This window comes from Cheilinus undulatus, linkage group 9 (assembly GCF_018320785.1).
Source record: "Cheilinus undulatus linkage group 9, ASM1832078v1, whole genome shotgun sequence".
In the NCBI taxonomy this organism is placed as follows: domain Eukaryota; kingdom Metazoa; phylum Chordata; class Actinopteri; order Labriformes; family Labridae; genus Cheilinus; species Cheilinus undulatus.
The window spans coordinates 41,695,698-41,718,346 of NC_054873.1; the positions used below are offsets into that span (position 1 = coordinate 41,695,698).

The window sequence follows — 22,649 nt, forward strand, 5'->3', positions numbered from 1 at the left end:
ATTATTAATCCTCCTCCCACGAGATGCCATTTATCTATCCTTGCCTATATCATATCAACTCATTACACGGAGCCAACACAGCTATTTCACAGATGATCTGTTTGCTGTGTTGAAAGTTAATTTAACCCTTGTGAATTGTGTTTGTATGTGTGCCAGGTTGAATAAGGTTACTAATACAGATGATGGATTAGATCTCCTTACTGCTATGGAGGAACTTACACATATGGAAGAGATTGAGTGAGTTCTTCTAAATAAATATACAGACACATGTGATTAACCCTGTGTCTGTGTGTCATTCAACAGTTAAATGCATTCTTTCTCCTGATGATACAGGTTGGAGGGATGGAGGATGGCTGATAGAGGAGTAGAGCAGCTGACCAGACTCTTTCCTCTCTGGAGGAAGCTTAGGAAGATCAGGTGAGCTGCTTCATCACAACCTCTTTAATAACATGTGATGTGAATGTCTTGATTCCATTTGCTGGCAGGTGCATGTGCTCTCTCTTCTTCATTCCTTATGCACACAATATAAATCAAACTTCATTGCACAGTATGTTAATTCCACCAACAGGTCTCACAACAATTTGAGTAAAGATGCGCTTCTCAGCTTTTCCCACCTCCACTGCCTACTTTTGATTTTGAGTTAAGGTCTTCTTTCAACAAAGGCCGCACCCAGTAAGGTATATTTAAGAGCAAACCAATGCTTTTGTTTCATTGATGAATTTTACATTATAAGGGAGAAAAGCTGTTAATAGTGGCATCCTTGTTGATGCTTAGAGTCAGTCTCAAAGCATTCTTGAATCCCTTGCAGCATGTGCCAGGAAGTGCACTTTCAACAGCTTTTCTTCCTCATTATGTGAAATTTATCCATGAAGCCAAAACTTCAGTTTACCATTTAGTCAATCAGTGTTAATTTCGTTGACTAAAACTATGACTAAAAATTTTAGTTGGCTTTCTTTTACCCATAAGAAGGACAATACTAAGACTAGCTGAAATCAAATCTTTGAAGCCAAAAACTCAAAAGAAATAACTTAAATTTCATTGAGGAAACTAAAATGAGACCTTGATTGGTAGACTTTCAAAATCCATGACAGTTCTTCACAGTGAGTGTAAGTTGTTAAAACATAAAGAGAGATTAAGCAGAGAGCATTAAAGGTACATCAGTGTTTTCATTAGTGAAATTTAAAATGATTTAAGGACTGATAGTGCATTAATATGAATGCTCTTCATTCACTTTAATTTTAAAATATGGCTAATCAAATTTGTTCAAAGAAAATAAAAGCTTTGACTTAAAGTTTCGACTAAAACATGACTAAAAGTTTCGATTGTGAAAATGAGGTGGGTGTGGGGGGGTCTCAGCTGATGGCAGAGAACAATCATGGTCCATCAGAGGTAAACAACAGAAAATGTGAATGAGATGCAGCAACAGAAGACCAGCTCAAGTAGCAGGTCACATAGCAGTTTTTCACATAACATCTAACATTATCACAACAACGATGATTAAGTGGTATCTATCTCTGGCTTTGGAAACTGTTGGAAATATATATTGGATAATTAAAGAACTCAACTAAAAAACATACCTATGGTATAGGAATAGTCATTTTTTTGTGTTTAGAATACAAATTTTACATTGTGTACCTTTTAATTATGTTAACAAGCAGATTAATATTTTCTTTTTATAAAGGAACATGAGCCAGTTTTTTGGAGAAGCAGCTCTATTCCACATTTCATCAAAAACTTTGGGATTTTTTTTACATTTTTCAAAGTTGTAATTTGGCCTAGACATCTGCCAACAGAGCCCAGGCTCTCCAAATGCTCGGTCATAATTCTGTGTTGTCAAAGTCACTCTTAACATGCCAGCCTTTTTATTGGACTGTCATCCCCTTCTTTATGAGGACCATCCGGTAGCTGATTCTCCTTTTACAAGTGCTAGACTGACAGTGAGGGAAGGCTCATGACCCAGAATTTTAAGCTGTTACTATATAGATATATATACAGTATTTTCTTTAGGTACAGTATAATTTATTTACAAACACTCTCAGAGTAACTGTGGCTGCAGTGGTTTATAAAGGGAGTTTGCTTTTCTTGACATTTCTGAATTCCCTAACTGTCAGTTTGTAAATGTTTATAACCAATAAATACAGGGTTATTACTCGTCATCACTCTGCTTTTTATTGAAAAACTACTGATTATACATCACTGTTTTTTGTGTGTCTTTCCTCAGTCTGTCGGAGAACCTGATCAGCGATCAGTCAGGAGACAAACTGCTGGAGGTTTTGAATGTCTGTCAGCACCTGGAAGAGCTTCAGTAAGATTTTTTTATTTTGTTTTTGGTGCTTATACCTGTAAAAACTACTCTGGGAATTTGCTGAACCATCAAGGGCAGTGGTTCTCAGCTGGTGAGATTGAAAGTTATGAAAATTCTCAACATCTCAAAGTTATTAAATAAATAATGTTGCAGCTCAGACTGCATGTTGAGGTGGTCTGAGATGCCTTCATCCACATTGGGCTGGTTTGGTAGACAAGTATGGCAAATAACTAAGACCTTCCTGTCAACTAACGTGATCTGCTGTATTCCACTGGTATGCATGCATGAAACATGGCTTTATTTCTGTCCATCTAGCCTCATTTGGAGTGATGGCAATTCCAGATCTTTTTGCTCATCTCAGTAGTAATAAAAGCTGGTCTTTCAGTTCCCAACCGGCTCTTCATTTGGTACTATTTTGCCTTTTTCTTTTTTTTCTTTACATCTTATAACAAAACTGAAAAAAGGAAATTATCTTTCGAATCAGAGCCACCTCCCATTGCTAACAAAAGGAGTCAGCTCTTAGAGCCAGCTTATCTGTGCAATGACAAAGCAGGGTTCCCTCATAACTTCTCTTGAATTAAGATTTTATTTCAGTCTAACCAGTACTCAACAAGATTCACTTGCTAAACAGTTCATCACTTAACCTTTAAAATATTTTTTTTGATAAAATGAGAGAGCAAAGCTGTTACAGAGTGACATAGCTTTTTAGCTTGTGTCTTATTCACTACCATTGTTTGCCAGCAGCCTCACAGTACACTACCTTCAGCCAAAGAATATGTGTTTGCATAAGAGGCAGGAAAATGAGTTTCAATGGTTGTCACTGAGGACGTATTGTGAAAACATACCGTTGTACGTGCCAAAGTGCAGCAAATGGTTATCCTGATGCCCAAAATGGATCAGTATTACCCTAGAATGTAATATCTAAACAACCTCAGTGAATTGATAATGTCACTACCCCAAGGAGACTTCATCAAACCCAGATATACTCAGTTTTTGTTTGCATTTGACCAATTCATTATTCTACAAAATTGAGTATTTGTGTGCAAGATATTTTCCTTTAAAATTTAAACTGTATACAAACTACTGTTAAATATAAATATAAGTATACCATGTGCATGTTTAAGGAGAAATATGAAATCTTGTCCTTTATGTAATCATATCTGAACAGAATGAAACATCTGTCTCTGCTCTCTTCCAGTCTATCTCGTAACCATCTGGGTGACCTTACAGCTGCCAGGATGGCCCTCGTTTTCCCATCACTGACACACATCACCGTGTTGGAGTGAGTCACACCAAATACATTCAAATTTCTTTTTGATATTCATTTTGTGTGTGACTCTTGTCCCCGGGTTAATGCTCTCTCTGTGTGTACCTTTTCTTTAGTATTTCAGAAAATCAAATTGGATATGAAGGGTCAGTAAGTCTGTCCAGAGCGATAATGTGCCTGAAAAACCTCACCAGGCTGCAGTAAGACTTTTCTTCTAATGCTGCTTTGAGAGTTTTGAACTGTGATAGATAACTGAATTTACTTCATATCAAAGTAACTTTAAATAATGTGTTTTTGCTTCTTTTTCATTGCCAGTCTGACCTCGGTTGGGACTCCAGAGCTGTGTGCTGTAGCTGCCAGTCTGGCCCATTGTCCCAACATACAAGTTGCTGGGTAAGATAAAATTATGATGCAATGGCAAATAGTTCCTAAAATCCACATTTTTAACATGCAGGGATAATGGCATATGTATTCTTCAAAATCTTTAGGTATAAACTTATACAGAAAGTAAGGACATTTGTGTTTGGTATATTATATCTTTGTTGGGACAGTGCTTCTCAGCAATAAATCATACTGTTAGAAAGCCTCTTAATTTCCTTTTTAAATGGTGCCACACTTGTAAGGAACATGCATTTGTGGGATGAGAAGCAGAGCTGAGTATGTGGGTGAACCTATGTTAAAATTGCCAGCTCTTCTCTCCCAATGCCAGTAAGCTTATTTTGCTGCTACTCTTGAATCTTGTTTTGAGCTACTGGTACCCACAAGTGCTGAAAATCAGGTATCTCATCATCTGTGAGCATGGGCCCTGTGACAGTGGTCAGTAGTTGTCTGCTCCAAGAATCATCATGTGACATCTGACTGATCTAGATATGGCCAGTGCAATAGGGAATCTTCAAGATGATGATGTGCAAAACCAGGCTGGGTAGCTCAGTGGGTTACATTGCAGACTTAGTAATAGAACATTGGTGGTCAGTTCCCAGTCAGTGAATGATCAGTATCCAGTTTGGTTCACTCTTGGAACACCTGTTGACCTATAAGGTGTAGGTCATTTTGGATTTAAGTGTCCGCCAAATGACATTGTAACATTGCCCAGTCAGACACCATACATGGTTGTTAACAACTATGCACACTATCCATTATTCAAAACACAATCTGTACACAAATTACAATATATCCCATAATTTTCTTGTAAAATAAACACTATAATGAAGATGAATGTATAAACAAGACCAATGTATGCTTTTAAAATAGTTTGCTAAACTACCTAATCTATAATAATCTAGAACAGCAATGGTTTGTGGGATGTATAGCTAACTCACTCAGAGAAAACATTTGAACACAGTCTTCTACTTTTTCTTTTACTCTGCTTGCCAAACACTTTTTGCACTGAAGGGTTTTATTTAATGTGAAATGAACTTCGGCAACAAGAGCCATTGACAAGCTGGGCCATCACTGTTGAACTCTAATGGAGCCACGTAATTGAAATTTCAAAAGGAGCAGCAAAGTATATAAAAATGACTGAAACAATTTTCTTATGATTTTATTTTTCTTTTTTTAAAAACTGCGAAATTTTTTCCTTTCATCTCCAGTTTTGGATGGAATAACTGTGGAGATGACGTGGCAGAGGAGCTGGCAAGAGTGATACCTCCTTGTCAGAAGCTGACTATAATCGAGTAAGTTTAAGAAACGCACACATTAGGGCTGGGTTATTTCCCACAACATCACGATATGCCATGCATCAAGATACAGAGGCCACAATACAATACGTATCACAATACATGATTTGGGATGATAAACATGTCTAAATAAACATATCCTACACAGAGTTGACCACAGCTGCTGTTTTTGTTGTTAACAGTAAAGAAGAGCAGCTGTTCAGAAGTTGTTAATAGACAAGGCAAAGTTTAGGATCCTACTCTCTAAAACCCTGAAATTCACATCCTCAGACATCCACTTAAATTCATATTTATAATCAATAAGTGATTGATAAATACAAATACATTAACATTTAACTTTTTAATCTTGAAATGGCCCTTTGTTATCGCTCTTTCTTTCTTGTCATACTGTTCATATAATATTCAGGTGTCACTTTATAAGCCCACTTGCATTTGTAAAAATGACTTACAGGTGTGGCAAAGTGAGGCTGTTCAACCCCCCTCAGCGCGGCACCCTAGGCAAATGCCAAGAGCTGACCCTGCTTTCTCCTCACAGCCATTGATGAGTGCCAGATTTTAAAACATGCACTTGAAACTGGAGCTTGTCAATCAAAGCAGGACATCTGTTTAACTGCACCATAGGGGATTTGTATTTTAAAGAGGTAATCACCATGAGCACAGCACTAGCAGAATTTAGCCCCGTACAGTGTCAACATAAACCCTCCCTAAATACAGGGCAGGACTGTCGAGCAGACCAGACTCATGTTAACAGCTCTCTGCCAAAGCTGCACTAGTGTTGGAAAGGACTAGAAGGATGGGAATAATAATAACAACAATATATTATTATTATTATTATTATTATTATTATTATTATTATTATTATTATTATTATTATTATTACTATTATACTAATAGAGGTAGCAGTTGGAATTAGGTGGGTCCACAAAAGCAGGTCACCCGTCCCAAAGGTCCAGATCAATCTCTGCAGGGGGCCAGGATGAACCCACAGAATCAGCAGTGACAGAATTACAACATAAAGACTTACAGCACATAATATGCAGTAATATGATATGAATGCATACAGAGATAAAGACAGATCAACTTGTGCCATGACCCTCAGCAGTCTAAGCCTATAGCAGCTTAACTGGTCTACTTCTGAGTCAGCCCTTATTATAAGCTTTATCAAAGCGGAAAGTTTTAATGCTTCTCTTAAAGGTAGAGAGAGTGTCTGCCTCCCGACAGGTAGATAATTCCAAAAGAGAGGGTCCTGATAACTGAAGGACCTAGCTCCCATACTACATTTAGAGACCTTAAGGTACCAAAAGCAGGTCAGCATTAATCAATAAGCAATAATCTAGAGGGAAAATATGGCACTATAGGCTGTTGCCTGACCTTCAAGAACTTTGTGAAAGAGAAGAAGAGTTTTAAATTCTATTCTAGATTTTATAGGGAGCCAATGCAGAGAAGCTAATACAGGAGTGATACGATCTCTTTTCTTGGTTCTGGTCACTACAAGTGCTGCAGCATTTTGGACCAGCTGAAGGGTCTTTAGTGACTTACTAGGACAGCCTTATAGGATAGAATTACAGTAGTCTACCCTAGAGGTGACAAACCCATGGACAAGTTTTTTTGCATTGCTTTGAGACAAGATGTGGTTGATTTTAGCAATGTTGTGAAGGCGAACAAGGCTGTCTTTGAAACATTCTTTATGTGGGTGTCGAAGGACATATCCTGACCAAAAAGAACTCCTAGATTTCTCCTAGTGTAGCTGGATGTCAGGCTAATGTCATCTAAGGCAGCTACATTATTAGAAAAAAGCCTCATGGACGTTTTCAAGGCCAAGCACAATAACCTCAGTCTTGTCTGAGTTACAATGTGATGTGAAGAAATTTAGCGCAGGTCAATGCAGGATGGACACTAGACACAGTACAGGGCAACTGTGAGTTTGTCCCTACACATTGGCTAGAGTGTCACAAAAACAGGACTCTACAAGTCGAGTGCTGAGCTGCCTATGCTTCTATTGCAAAGTGGAAAACTGGTTTCACTACTGCTCAGAGAGGTTGATTGATCGGTCCTACTGATGAGGACAAAGAGTTGAGAAAAGGATGGAAGAGGGGGATTAATAAGAATGACTGGCCTTAAAGTATAGAGTATGAAATGGACTTGCTGTGTGAACATTTGCTTAGCATCATATCTCACTGTTAAGAATTTTTATCAACCAAACATTTGGTGGATTTACAGAGGATATAATTGGTAGATTTATCCCAATAAAAAACTATAGTAAGTGGAAGTCCAACACAGATTATTTTAGAATAATACAGTTACACCATCTTTTCTGATGATCAGTGTTTATTTATTTTTTTTATTTCAATAATTAAGAAAAGGGTTGAGGTTTACCCTTAGATATATAAGTGGGTCAAAAATGAACCGGTGAGATCAGGACATTAAAATTTTAACTTACCTATTATACATTTTACAAAATTATATATATATATATAGTCTGTTATTTTCAGATGAGATTTTTTTGGATCCCGAACCTTGCACACTGAATCAGTTGCGTTTTATTTGTATCCACTGTGAAGCAGTGAGGCTGAACCTGCGGCTCTCAAAAATCACTCTGAGTCCATCCATCTTCACAGAGAACTTCATAAGGCACTATCTCGTACGTCACAGCTGTGCCAAGTTGGAGAGATGAAGAGCAACTTTTAATTCAGTCTTTGATATGTCTGTGAGAACTAAATTTTGCCTTTATCTGTTATATTTCCATGGCTGATATCCACATGATAAACAGACAAGCCACAGGGTTTCAAGTGAGGTTTCGGTGTGAGGGAGGGAGAGAGTGGAGGGGTTGGGCAGGGGTGAGCGAGAAAGAAGCAGTCACCTATTTAAATGCCTTGGACTAATGTGAAAAATTGTTTTAAATCGAACCTATTCCAAAAAATAAAAAAAAAAATGGGAAGAAAAAACTGACCCAGTGTGCAAAAAGCTATACTCTGTCAACACCCCCCACACCCCACACACAAACAATGCTCTGTTGCTGTCATTTAATTTTCTTTCCCAATTTACAAAATGTCTTAAAATGTTTAAAAAAAAAAAGAAAAAAGTGAAAATTAACAATATTTCAAACATAAAATTATTATTGTGTGGACCAAGATATAACACAAAATATAAAACAAATGATTACTCAGAATAGAAAATTTAGAATGACAAAATTTGCATAAAAACACATTGATTCTAATATGGGTCATTTTTTACCCACTTATGGAAGAGCGTAGAGTCCTGACACTCATGCATCTAAGAGTTAAATTGAGTTCCTCATGTTTTTCCTTAAAACACTCACACATGACAGAAATGAACTATTATTTGTTTTTTTTCTCCCAGTCTGGAGTCAAACAGTGTGAGTGTTACAGGAGCAGAAGCCCTGGTCAGAACCTTAGAGTCATGTCCTGCTCTGCAGCTCATCAGGTAAACCTTCCTTACAGGCACTTGTGTAATTTTTCATTTCCTTCACTACCTCCTGATAGCACATAAATATATATACAACACTTAACTGTTTCCCTTAAAGACTACTATATGGGATGTTATTTTAATGTCTGTTTAACATTTCAGATCAGCTGTTTATAAATTTGATTTAAACATAATGTGATTTCATATATTTCCCACTGCTGTGCTTCACAGGCTGTGGAGGAACAAAATCTCTGCCAGTGAAGCACTGAGGCTCAGTCTCAGGGACAAAAGGCTGAATTTTTCTTCCACATGATGTGATCTGTATCACATTTCACTCTGTCAGAATCTGCTGGTAAATCACTGCCACTGTGCAGGCATGGTTCAACTGGAAACTCAGTCGTTTTCCCGGCAGTATCGCTACAAGAAAAGCATTGAAAATCAGACAAAACCTTTACCATTTCTGTATTTGATATTTGCTGCAGATGTTACTTTATGTAGCTGCTAAAAGAGTAATATGTGTTCTGCTACAGAAGAGAAGTAATATTGTTATATAGTGTATATATGTACAAAAAGTTGGCTCTTTAGCCACATGGTTTTACAACGCTAAAAGCTACTTTCAAGTAACTTTTGGTATGTACAGATAAGAAAGTGAAAATTCTTCAAGGTACTGTATCTGAAAATATGTTTGAGCTTTATACATGAGTAAGTATGGACTATTTGGCCTCTGATTTCATGGTTTGGTCCTGCATGATCAGCTGACAGCGTGGCAGCTGCTGTTGGTGAAACAAACAGAAAGACTGTTCCATGTACGCACATGAACAGATGTTTGGCAGAACCAGCGACTCGTAGCAAAATGAGGCTGTATGAGACACTTACCTTCAAGATCTATTATATTTAATTATTAGCTTCAGCCAAATAAGAGGGAGCTCAGGGAAGAAGTTAAATTTTGTCAAATATATTGTAAGTAGACAGAAGGATAATTCTAAAAGCTCAGTCTATCTCATAGACCTGGGTTAGTATTAGTCTCAGTGTTAGTACAGCTGTCTCTCATCACACTGTCACCACTCATCCTGCCAGCATGCGCCGCCATGACCCCAGAGGTCAGTTTATTAGCAATCCAAGAAGCACTTCTGTGAGAAAACACTAGCTGTTTGTGTAAAGACTCTACTTCGACGTTATCTGTACTGTTATGTGTTTACAATAAGGAGAGGCCACATGAGCTAAAACACAATAAATCATAAACACAGAAATGTAGGAGAAGCAGGTTTCCCCTCCAAGGTTGTGGTCTCTATCCATTGTACGTATTTATTTCTGCTGTCATCAAGGAAGAAATCACCAAGTTATAAGTTATTTATTAAGCTATTTCAAACTGTTCATGAATCATGTAAAACTTCATCAGGCATGTTTAGTCAGTGTTCAATAAAACCTTGTACATACATTACAATCTCTCCAGAAACAACTGATGCTGGTGAGGACAGAAATTTTTTGTGGCAGCTAATTCAGTTGTGCTTTGTAATGTTTGTTTTTGAGTTGTCTTTGACATGTTTGCTCTGTATCTCACACATTTATTTTGAATTGCACTGAGGTTGAAGATTGGAAGCAATAAAGAACAGCTTTGTGTTTTGGCTTCTGTTTATGCTTTTTTAACAATCCTTGTCTCTGTTTTTCTCTTAAACTTTGCCGTTAACTTGGTCTAAATTCCTTTAATTTATGTAATTTACCAACAACTTGCAAAAATAATACAAACCAGGGCTGTCAGAACTAATGCACTAATCTTGGTGCAATAATGGCATAATCAGATGCTTCATTGTTTCTTAGGTCCATTAATGTTTCCATATTGTCAAAAATATGCCCCACTTGTTTTTTTCTATTTATAGGTTTATTGTTCCAGTCATAACATTACATTCAGAATATGCTTGAACTGATTAAATGTTGTAGGTCTTTGCTGGTTCCAACAGAGAAGAATGTATTAGAGGGGACATATGCAAAAATCCCCTTTTCAGACTTTTTTTAGCAAAAATATGAGCCCAAGGCCTGTCCACAATCCCCCCAAGAATCAGAAAATCCATTCTCTTCCCTCTTCCTTTCTCCACCTTTCAGAAAATGTGTGCTGAAACAAGCCGTTCTCAGATTTTCCCTCATGACTTCATATGATGAGTTAGCACCCATCCCCAGTTTCAGTTGGCCCTCCCTACTTGGAAGAAAGTTCCACCCTCCTACCCTGATGGCAGCTGAGAGGAGGATCAGGAAAGCCACATCCATTAAGCCACACGCATTTCATGAGAGGGGCGGAGTCAGACAGCTCAGTAACATTTAAAGACACAGAAACTGCTCATTCTGAGCAGGGCTGAAACAAAGGGGTTTTAAGGCATGCAAAAATCCAACACTGGAGTGTTTTTTCAGAAAAAAATTTCCCAGGCATGTTTTGGGGACCTCTGAGACCAATATGATGTCCTGAATACAAACACAACTAGATGAAAAACTGACTGAAAAAAAAAAAAAAAATACAGACTTTTCCACTGGCTTTTTAGTTACAGATGACTCCTGAATCAAGTCATAAACACATCTCACAATTTCTTACATCGTTTTGCTGTGTCTAAAGAAGAACATGAATAATAAACACAATGCACATTTTTTGTTGCACATCATCTTGTTTAAGATTATGATTTCATATCAGATGTTTAATTTTTTCAGCTTGAACAAAGGTTTCATTCTGAATGATGCCAGCAAAAGGAGCTGAACTGGAGTAACAGCTGTCTGGGACAGTCACTGTACTGTCCTTCATACTGTGCATTCATTCGTCTGGCACACCCTTGTGGCCGAAACTAATAGTGCAAACGAAGTGCAGACTGTTCCTCTTTATGAGTGATTCATAGATACTGCCTGGTGCCCTCTAAGCTGAATAAAGCATGCATGCATTAATGTCACCCAGCCTTTCTTTGAATACATCAAGCCGGCTGAGAGGCCTGTGTCATGTTAGCTAAGCATGCCTGGCAAACACCTACTTAGTTACAAAAGTCATCTCTGACAAAATATTCAAAACTCACTCAAGTACCGCTTGGTAAAGTGAAGTAAACACACATGAATAATTTTGACTCAGACACACATTTATTTACTTATGAATCATTTATTTTCTGCATTTCTGGTTACAGACAATAAGAAAAAAAAAAAAACAGATAAGTACCACTGCACGACACACATGTGGCAAGTTGACAGCTGGTAAAAGCAAACAGAGAAAAATCCAGCTTGTCCACCTATAATTTGGTGGTGGATTGGGGGTCTGCACACATGAACAGGATAGAAACAGTTTATCTGAGGGGAAATGAGAATTCATAACAATTCTCATTTGAAAGGTTGGTAATTTTCATCATTATAAGAGTCTCTTAGGCACAGGCCCAGTCCCCCAAATTATCTTGTCCCATCTACCCAAAGATAGGACAATGTAAAAATGGCATTATTTCAAAGATGAATAAATTAATTCATATTTATTTTTGGGATTTGTTGCAGTGGTAGCTTCATCGGATCCAAATTTTCCCTCAAATGTTTAGCAATTTAAACTTTAACAATTTTATGACATTGAAAGATAAAATCTAGAAAAGGCTTTGATCTTTTTCTTCCTCTTATGCATTAGTCTGGATGGGCAAGTTTGGTCACCAAGAAGGCCTCATTTCTTTCATCTTCATCATCATCATCATTGACAAAGGGCCATTATGTCCTTTTAAAATGTATTTATTCTTCGTTTATTTATTTATTTATTTATTACAAATTGTAAAATGCTCAAGATTTCACAATAAAACGCTTACATTTTCACTAGAGGTTTCACTAGAGGTACAACTACAGTCCCCCACATAAGTATTGGAACGGTGAACCAATTCCTTTATTTTCACTGTAGACTAAAAACATTTTGGTTTGATATCAAAAGATGAATATAAGACAATAGATCAACATTTCAGCTTTTATTTCCAGGTGTTTACGTCTTGATCTGATACACCACTTTGAACATATCATTTTTTGTTTGAACCTTCCCATTTTTCATGTGAGTAAAAGTATTGGAACATGTGACGGACAGGTGTGTTTTGTTGCCCAGGTGTGTCCTCATCATTCACACAAGAGATAGCGCTGAATGTCTACACTCAGTTTCAGATTTGGGTTCTGCCTGTACAGACTGCATTTATAGTTAGAGGTGTAAACAATATAAAAACCAGAGAGCTGTTTACGGGTGAAAAACAAGCGATTGTGAAGCTGAGCGATGGAAAATCAATCAGTGCCATTTCACAGACATTGTTTGTGAAAGCCAGTACAACCATTAGGAATGTCCTGAAGAAGAAAGAAACCACTGGTGTACTCAGTAACGGATATGAATGGTTAGACCAAGGAAAACAGCAGCAGTTGAGGACAGAAACACTGTCTCTATGTTGGCATATCTTTGTATTTTGTTAGTTTTATGTGAGACTACAGATGGATTTTAAGGCCTTGCTAAATCTGGTGCAAAAATATTTTCATTACCAGTGTATGACTGATCAATGCCATGCAAACTGTCCCTTGATGAATAAATTAAACATGACTAGTGTACTTTTATCACTTTTCTATTTTGTAAAAATGCAGCGAATGATGTGTGTAAATCGGTCAGCTAATGACAGCTCCAAGTAGGCCATTATCTACCACATAAAGCTTTTAAAGTCAAAGTTCAGTTAAAATGTACATATTCTATTTAATTCAAAGACAGAACAGTAACAGAACATTTAAACATAACATCTTCCACTATTCTGTAATATAAAGGAAGAATTAAAAGGCAAACAGATGGGTAAATTCACACATTTCACATTCTAATAAATAATAAAAAAATATGCCATTAAAACATCGCTGACTAGTATGAATATTCACATAGTTATATTTAATTGCTTTTTTAAAAAACAATTTTGTATATATGAATAACTTTAATATTTTCTGTGATAGTGATTTACACAGGCCTACAAACCAAACATTATTAAGGCTCTTCATTTTTGGCTAAAGATCTTTGTAGAAATATTTGTATTGTTCATGTTAAATGGTAGATTTAAGCATTATTCTTCATGTTTATAATATATCTAAAACTAAAATTACCTACTGGCTACAATGGATAAGGATGGGGCTGCATGTAGCCCCTGGGCAGATAGTTGCCCACCCCTGTGTTACATGGTCACAGGCTGTATGAAGAATCACAGGGTCAGCCTCCTGTTTTCTGATTGGCCTCCCCACCTACATGATGTCACATCAGAAGGGTGCTCTAAGAATTTTTAATTTTATTAATCAAGTACGAAAATACACAGTTTTTATTCTAAGTGCCCCATTAAACCTTATGCCCTAATACCCCTGAATTGAAAAGAATTGGAAGCTGACTCGTGATACATGGATTAGCCACAAGAGAGTGCTAGGGGAATGATCCATTTTCAGTGTTAGAAATCACTTAGTCCTAAAGAAAAGGCATTATGAAGTTATTTAGAATATACTACAGATTATGCTCTACTTTAAAAAAATGCACCCACACCCTTACACACACGACAGGTTGCGTCAATAAATTAAGTATGCATACCTACTGGGGGTTTATATCTACCGTACCTGGCGAGATCACGTCAGACGGAAGTGATATGCACGTGCTTGACAGTGCCCTTTAATTCTGAAAGTGAGGTCTCAGTACTTCCTGTTGCAGTCAGCACTGCTAGCTTTATTACGCTCCATCCATCAGTGGCGCTGCATGGGCAGAGAGAGCAGAGTCCAGGTGGCTTCAAGGATGATTTACGTCCGCACACTGTTGCGCCTCTCACAGTACTCGGGATGAAAATGGCAAAAGCAACTTCAGTTTCCACTTTTTTCTAGAGGAAAAAAAACATTTCGGGACTGTATTACTCCTCAACGTGCGCTTTCTACGAAGGTATTTTCAACTAAAATTGAAGAAGTTGGACGTAATTTACTGAGGTGAGTGTGACATTAGTTTTGGCGTTTTTCTACGTATTCAGCCGTAAAGATTACACACTAAGCTCTGGGTGGTGTTTGCTGTTAAGAGGAGTGAGCTGCTACTAAGAAAACTGTCAAAATGTCACTGCAGCCAAAACGTGCTCCCAGGTACCTGAGAAAGCGACTAAAAAACAAATAGGCTAAATAAAGGTTATTCAGGATGTGGTGTTTGCTGAAAACCTTTCTCTTTGGTTAGTATTGTCGTTTACAGAAGGAAGTGGGTTTTGTGTGAGAAGAGAGAGTTACTGGTAGTCTCGTGTTTTGACCTGTTTAAAGTGAACGTCTCATCTCTCACTGTCTACGGCTTACTGTCTTCCTTTTGCCTCTATTTAGCACTTAATTGGCTCAGCTATGGCAGACAAGCTATGTAATTAAACTGAGGGCACATCTACTCTACTGCTATTTAGAATTAGGGTTAGTATGATAAAACTTCTTCTCCTCACTGAGTCAAACTCAACCTGTCCTCTTTTTACTTTCTCTCCACCTGGCCCCCTGCAAGAGAGGTGACTCAGGTGGGTGCAGTGTGATTGGGTGTGAACTTCTGCATGAGAGTCAATACAGCCAGTGACCTGACAAAGAGATATTTAGGCTTTTATTTTGGTCATTTTTGATATGATCAGTACCTTTATGTCAGCTGCACTACACAGTGCTCCCACCTTCTTCCTCATAAAAAGTGCATGTCATCTGTATTCAGTTGGGTTTCACCCCATACTTGTATTGCTCTCTGATCAAGCTCAAGCCCACCATGCAAAAACATACCATATAAAAGTCCCCACTTGTTCGGGGAAAACTGGAAAGCAGTTGGCTAATTTTCATCTCATGGAGAATTAGAGAAAAAGCAAAATGTCCTGGTAGTTGATTTAGGTATTTTCCCAATTTTATCAGATTACCAAAACAAATGACACTCATCTAAAATGGAGTAATTATGTTAAGAATCATATAAAATAGTGTTTGGATAGTAGCATTAACAACGTGCTACAGTAGAAGCTCTAGACTTGAGAAATTGTACCATTGAAAAACCAAATTCTGATGCATGAGATAAATCATGCTGGAGCATTTGTTGTGATTATTTTGGGCAAGGCAGATGCAATGCAGGTACATAGCCTATTCTTTGTCTTATTTGACATCTTTTTAGACAAAATAAGAGGGGAATTTTGGTTGTAAATGTATTACATATCCAACATGTATTCATAAAACAACGTGATATTTGTCTGCAGGTGTAATTGAATTATTTTATGATCATTTGTTGTTGTTCAAAAGCCTGTAGGAGTTCATGGTTATCGAATGCACATCTTTTAAATCAAACTTCCACAGAAAAGAGCATATTGCTGTATAGGCACTATCTGTCATACCAGCTGAATTGTCACTCTGGAAAGGTGTGGGAACCCTGCCTGTTTTGACAGGAACAAATGAATATTTTATTTTCTCTTCTGATAACAGGACTGTGGGTCTAAAGCATTTACAACGCTTACATTGCAGTTCTTGGCCAGTATCAGACCATCCATCCAGGTGCATTGGAACACACATTCAAATTGTATAAGATGCAAACTGAAATTGTATTTTTTTGTTTACGAACCCACTTAGAAACTTATCACATATGAGTAGTATTGCAGGGCAATATGGGCCTAGTTGTTGTTGTTTTTTTTTTCCAAACAAAAACAAAGTTATCTATCTATCAGTTTTCTTCTGCCCATTTGTGGCTGGGTTGTGGTGCCACCAGGCTACACAACTTGGCCCAGACCTTCCTCCTCAGTGACATTCTCCAGCTCCTCCAGGGGGATTCTGAGGCATTCACAAGCCAGGAGGGATATAAAATCCTTCAAGCAAGTTCTGGGTCTAACTTAGGTCTCCTCACAGTTGGATGTGCCTGGAAGACCTCCAGAGGGAGGTGGCCAGGAGGAATCCTGATCAGACACCTGATCCACCTCAGTTGGCTCCTTTTGAAGCAAAGGAGCTACGGCTCATCTCCAAGCTATATCTGAACCCTGTTCCTAGGGCTAAGCCCAGCCACCCCAGTCTCATGCTCCATTTTACCCTCACTTGTGAACAAGACTCCAAGATACTTGAACTCCTTCACTTGAGGCAGAGACTCAGGGTGGTTTTATTTTGGACCTGGGCCCAGGTCCTCTCTTCACTTGACCCTAAAGTCTGGTTCCATTTGTTCATTGTGGACACAAGCGTACTGAACTCAGGCATTTGGCCCTAAGCCTGCTTGAAGAAGTTGTCTTGGGACATGATTCATGTGGACTTGGGCACAGTGTCCAGGAGATGTGAATGTAACTGGGTAATCGACAGTAAGTAGAGTAGTAAGGCAATGCTAAATGTCTCCTGTCTCTATGAAAACAATTATATCCCTTCAGCATGGCCTGTTTCATCCTCTGAGTTGCACGGCAGATGTGGAAGTGGTGTTCCTCAAAGTAATAAAACAACTACAACAGCCTGCAGGATGCACCAAGCAGGATAACCAATCAAGTAAACTCATGATGACTGTGTATGTGTGTTTTTTTGTATCGTGTAGTATTGCAATTGCAATATTGTGCAGTATTATCATAATTGCACAGTATTACTAGATCGTGCAGCAGTAATGAAAATAAACTACCTGTTGTGGGAAAATACATAAATGAACAACAATTCTCCATGAGAAATTAATATAATTATATCTCCTATTTAGTTCAAATAATGCCCGTTGATTATCTTGTGCTCGTTAGAAATATTGCTGTGACTGGTTCTTACTGTAAGCAGTCTTTTTGGATGTACGCTGAGGTCAGCCCTACAGATGGCTCTGTTTGTGTGTGACTGACTGAGTGGCTGAGTGATCCTGCTTTCAGAGCCATACCATACAGAGTTGGGAAGTTAAGCTGCGGCAGCTCTTTTGTCTGAACTGGACAACATGTCAATTAAAACACATTTCTTTTAAAAACCAGAACAGAGAGCCAGAAACCTTGTCCTGGCAGAGAAGATCTTTTGCGCGTCTCCTGTAGTGATGTGTCCCCTCCCCCCGCAAAACAGCACAGAATAAAGGGAGGATATTTCCTCCTCACCGTTCTGCCAACATTAGCGCTGTGGTTGGCTAGATGTGCCTGTGTTTGGGCATGCGTTTCTTTGTAGCCAGTCAGATGTGATAAAAGACAATGGGGGTGTTGCTCAGGGCTCCATGTACCATTCAGTCTCCACAGAGAGAGAGAGAGGGAGACAGAGGGGAGAAAATGTAGCTGTATACATTTAAGTAACCAGAAACAATAACTTCCATAAAAATAACGATGGAATCTGGTTGTGTAACATTTTATAAAATGTAACCATTCTTTCAGTTTCATGGTTTATTTGTTGTCCCCATGCTCCATACAGAGTTTGATTTTTTGGGGAAATATTTTGACAAAGAAGATTTATTTATTTTATTATTATTATCATTATTTTAATGGAAATCACAGAAGACTAATCACACTGTGTTTTATTTTTTATGTAAAAAAACAGCGTTTAACATCTTACAAGTCATATAACTGGTGCTTGTTTGTTTAGAAAATATATATAAATTAGTTTTATATCAAGCATTCTGTAAAATCTTTGCTTTTTTGAGAATAAAAGGATTTAGTCCAACACTTTCTTTGAAAAAAACAAAACAAATCAAACATGGGTCAAAATGCTTGATGTTTCTGATTTCAAAGCCAAAGTGGTACCAAATGGAGAGTCATTTGGGGGCCGAAAGAGCCGGCTCCTCTTGCTGAACTGAGCAGTATGATCTGGATCTCTGAAAAGAGCATTTAAATTAGGATCCTTCAATTCTTAACCCACAGACATTAGGGACAGCACAATTACACACCCCAACAAAAAGTCACCCTGCCAGAATAATTCTGTCGGGCATTTCAACAGGCATCCCAGATAGACTCGGTCAGCCATATACTAGGTTATAACCTAGTCTCGTTACTGCTCATTAGAACTGGTATTCTTTTTTGCATGGCCAGATAGAGTGGGGAGAAATGTGTAATGTTATTTTAATGCAAAATAAACTATACTTTCATGAACGACAAGGTCTTATCTGTATCTAATCTGATATCAATAAAAACTTGATATATTGCCCAGCCCTACCACTTGGTAAATATAAGCAAACATGTAAAAAAATTCAGCCAGTCACAGCAAGCTTTTTAGCACAACAGAATGACTGAGTAAATGAATGAAAATTTTGCACAGGCATTTTCAGTACATCAACACTAGCAGCGTGACATCACAGGAGGAGAACTGGGGAGAAGAGAAAGGAGGAGTACGCTGGGTATGACACACTAGTATCTTAGCAACAGACAGCATCCTTGTACTTTGCCGCTTTGAGAACAAAACCACCTTTATGGAGACAAGGTGCTGTGTTGTTTGTCTGTCATTAAAGCCTCTTGGAAATTATTTTTGAGTTTTATTGCTGACAGTAACATGTCATCATCATGCTCAGACATGTAGTTATCATTAAACTCAAGGCTTGTGGAGAGATAAATGTGATTTTCTTTCATAATGGCTTTTCCTGCACTCTTTGCCTGAGGCTTAAGAGGTTCAGCTGTGGCTTTGATCAGAGCTCAGGGCACTGTAAGCAGTGTGTCCATGTGGGGGGTTGTTGTAAGTGTGGTCTTCCTAATGTTTAATACCGGTATCGTTTGGCTCCCAGAGAGAACCAAATACATATACAAGGTCTATTCTGCATGTCCAAGGTCTCACATTTTGCATCTGATTCACTGCTGTGTTTGATTTCTCCTCAGTGGGTATTTTAAGCTTTTTACATCACCACTCATATGAAACAGGAGTCTTAATGGCACCTATAATCTCCTGCCTATTACTTTAATTTCTATTCATTATATCAATGAGAAAAGCAAAAGTCTTTTTCTAACATTATGGTATAATAACCTACCTCAGTATAGTGATATCTCCAGAGAAATGTTCACTCTGCCTAGCAACAGATATGAACAACCAGTGTGTTCATACACACTTGCTTATTTGAAGAGTGAGAGTTACATAAGACTCCAAACAAGAAGCGACGTGTTATTCTGGACCTCAGCCATCACAATGTAAGCATCTTATTTAGCCATCATGTAACAACAAGCTATAGAGTAGCTCAGTCTATAGAAACAGTGTAGGTTGAACCTTTTCTGAATTTGATTCTGTAACTTTAAAAAAAGTTGATTAAATCTGTTGGCTGATGTTTTGGTGGCTGCTGCTGACGAGCAGGAGAGATTAATCATGGAGAGTTTTAAAAACGAAACCTGGTTCTTAATATCTTCTCTTATAATTAAGAATGCCAGTTTAATAGCATAGTTTGTAGCTGCCACAATAGTATTTCACACAGAATTACTCTAAATTTGGGTGGTAGGGATTGACAGAGTGGGTCATCCCATCTTCCTTACTTTGTAGGCTCATTTTTTGTGCGTTTCTGCTCTTTTGACAGTATTCATCAGCAGTGCATTCTATTAAGACACTCACATAACATAACTTACACTGTAAAATGTTTCACTTGATATTCCATGGTCATAGTAGGTGAGCTGTGTGTTGGAGGAGTTTTGTTGATGAAGTAGTGTGTTGCAAACATCATCCCATACAGTGCAGGAGTACAGGATGATATCGGCAGCAAGAACCTGCAGAAAAAACTTAAGTGGACAGTTTAAGTAGCAACATTTTTTATAAAAAAAATTGCTCCTTAGTGCAAACATGTATAAGTGGACACCTCTTTTGTGCATGGATGGTGATTATCATATGGATTTAAAGAAGAAGAAAAAATAAAACATGGTCAGCAAATATACTTGGGTGGCCTGCACAAGTTTCATGTGTTGGAAACACTGATATGAGGCAAATCCACAAATTCAGTAACATGACACGCAAGATGGATATCTGGGAAAGCTTCAATAGGAAACATGTGAGAAAAGGCAGAGCAAAACATGGCAACTATAGACATGTAATTACTCAACTTTTGTTGTTTTTGAAAAGAAAACAACTCACTGCTGTTCTTTGTTCTTCTTTTAACGAAGAAATGTAGTCAAGTTTTGATTAAACTGGCACTTTAGCAGCATCCACGCTCAGCTCTTCCTCCATAACTGCACCAGCCTCTTGCTGCTGCTGGTTTACGTCACAACTCTGCCGTGCCTGAAAGTACTGCCTCTTGTTGCTGATTGGTCCTGTCACTTTCTAACCGTGCCAAAACGGTTCAGGTGGGAGCTTTGCAAGATGGATTCGCCAGTGAGAAACAAGGAAACAGGCGTATCCGTCTGCTATGCAAGGTTACAAATTCAGGCTATGATACCCACGACTGTTTTTGTAATCATCTTAGTAAAATGATGGCACCTGTGTTGTAAGAAAAATGTATTCTCAGTTCATGTATTTCCTAACGTGGGCCGACTGTTGCTCAGTAGGTTGAATCAGTCGTCAGTCAGCTGAAAGGTTGTGGGTTCGATCCTCGTGTAGTTCCTTGTGCAAGACCTTTGACCCACAAAGTGCTTTAAGTCCAATTAGACGAAGGTGCCACCATGCGGTGCAAGAGGTTATGCACATGGAGTAAAGAGAAATGATAAACATCAGCAATGAAACAACCAGTCATTATCGTGAGACCTCTCATCATCACCATTGATTAAACTGTCGTCACCAACTAATAATGTCCAAAGTGCCAAATGCTGGGTCTTTCGCAAAAAGCTAGCTCTGCCCTCAGAAGTGGAGCAGAAGTAGAACTGATATGCATTAAAAGTAAAAATGAGTATTTTATTTCAGGTATTTAAATACCATATTTACAACATGTAATGGGATGTGAATGGCTCATTAAAACACTGACTTACTATGGTTGACAAAGGCTTTGAATTGGTGGTGCAATAGAGAAACTCTCACCTCCAAAGATAGAAATAAATTGTGTTTATTTTATGTCATCAAAAAATGCCAGTCAGAGAAGCTAACCACTAATCTTATCTAATCTTCTCTAAAGAAAATGATTAATTAGATCTGGCACCAAATACTAAGAGTGCTTGATGCTAACTTGTTTACATCTACACACAGTAATCAAATGATAGCAGTTATCACAAATTAAAGTAAAAAGAACAAGTGACATCACTCTGATAACATGAGAAACGACATGAAGAGCATTCATGGTTCTGTGTTGATGGGATGTTACTCTTGTGACGTCTAGCCCATTGGTTCCCAACCTGAGGGTGGCAGAGATGTCAGGAGGAGGAGCTGTCTGCTCTGAGGTTTTCAAAATTAATTTTGCTCGGACAAAAGTCATGGTTAAAAACCCAAATGAATGGCTTATCAAAGGTCTTTTGGTAATAAAACTTGTGTTTTGGGCTGTTTTGTTAGGCTTTAGTTTTGACAGCAATATTTCCCTTTTTTGTGTAGATTGTGGGGCTGCAGCTCGTCTTAGATGTGTGTGTGTGTGTGTGTGTGTGTGTGTGTGTGTGGGGTCTCATTGGAAAAAGGTTGGATACCATTGGCCCAGTTAAACAAATAGTGTTGTAGACAAAGAGACTATGGAGAGGGAAAGGCACACATTTCAGAGGAGCACTTTTTGATACACCAAAATAATCAGCAATCAAAGCAATAAACTGCTGAATATTGGTCCCGATATTTGGCCAGATCAATAATCAGTTATTCTCTATCTTTAATATATTGATTCATATATTGGTATTTCGAGTAAAGAACAACTGTTGTCTCGAATGGATGCTGTATTTCTTGTAAATCATAAAATTTGTTGTTACAATTGTTTTTAGCTGTTCATACTAAGTACAATTTACACTACTATATAATAGTTATATTTTAATGTTTTTTTAACATATATTTGGGATGACTGAAAAAGTTATCACCAAAAAAGTATAAGTGGTTTAATTCCAAGTTGTTGTACTGTTTGTAGCAAAACTAAAACTCCATCTTAGAGTTTAGTCAATTCTTAAATGAGCTTTCCTTCAACATTCTTAAGTCGAAATGTAAAGTGTTCGTCTACTGCTCGTGAGATTTAAAAGAAACCAATTATGAG

At 37.9% G+C, this 22,649-nt stretch overlaps 2 protein-coding genes across 6 annotated transcripts in view; both read left to right on the forward strand.

The window, feature by feature from the left end:
• Positions 1-10,300, forward strand: part of nlrc5 (NLR family, CARD domain containing 5) — a 62,880-nt gene extending 52,580 nt beyond the window's left edge. For all 4 annotated transcript variants that reach the window (XM_041795712.1, XM_041795714.1, XM_041795713.1 and 1 more), the window contains 9 exons: positions 157-237; positions 334-417; positions 2,222-2,305; positions 3,504-3,587; positions 3,689-3,772; positions 3,888-3,965; positions 5,162-5,245; positions 8,609-8,692; positions 8,906-10,300. In XM_041795712.1, the coding sequence (XP_041651646.1) occupies positions 157-237; positions 334-417; positions 2,222-2,305; positions 3,504-3,587; positions 3,689-3,772; positions 3,888-3,965; positions 5,162-5,245; positions 8,609-8,692; positions 8,906-8,987 (745 nt within the window). In that variant the 3' untranslated portion in view covers positions 8,988-10,300. The remainder of the gene's footprint in view (positions 1-156; positions 238-333; positions 418-2,221; positions 2,306-3,503; positions 3,588-3,688; positions 3,773-3,887; positions 3,966-5,161; positions 5,246-8,608; positions 8,693-8,905) is intronic.
• A 4,166-nt stretch (positions 10,301-14,466) lies between these two features.
• Positions 14,467-22,649, forward strand: part of cpne2 (copine II) — a 73,630-nt gene continuing 65,447 nt past the window's right edge. For both annotated transcript variants that reach the window (XR_005992351.1, XM_041795595.1), the window contains exon 1: positions 14,467-14,629. The gene's annotated coding sequence lies outside the window, so the exon portion shown is untranslated. The remainder of the gene's footprint in view (positions 14,630-22,649) is intronic.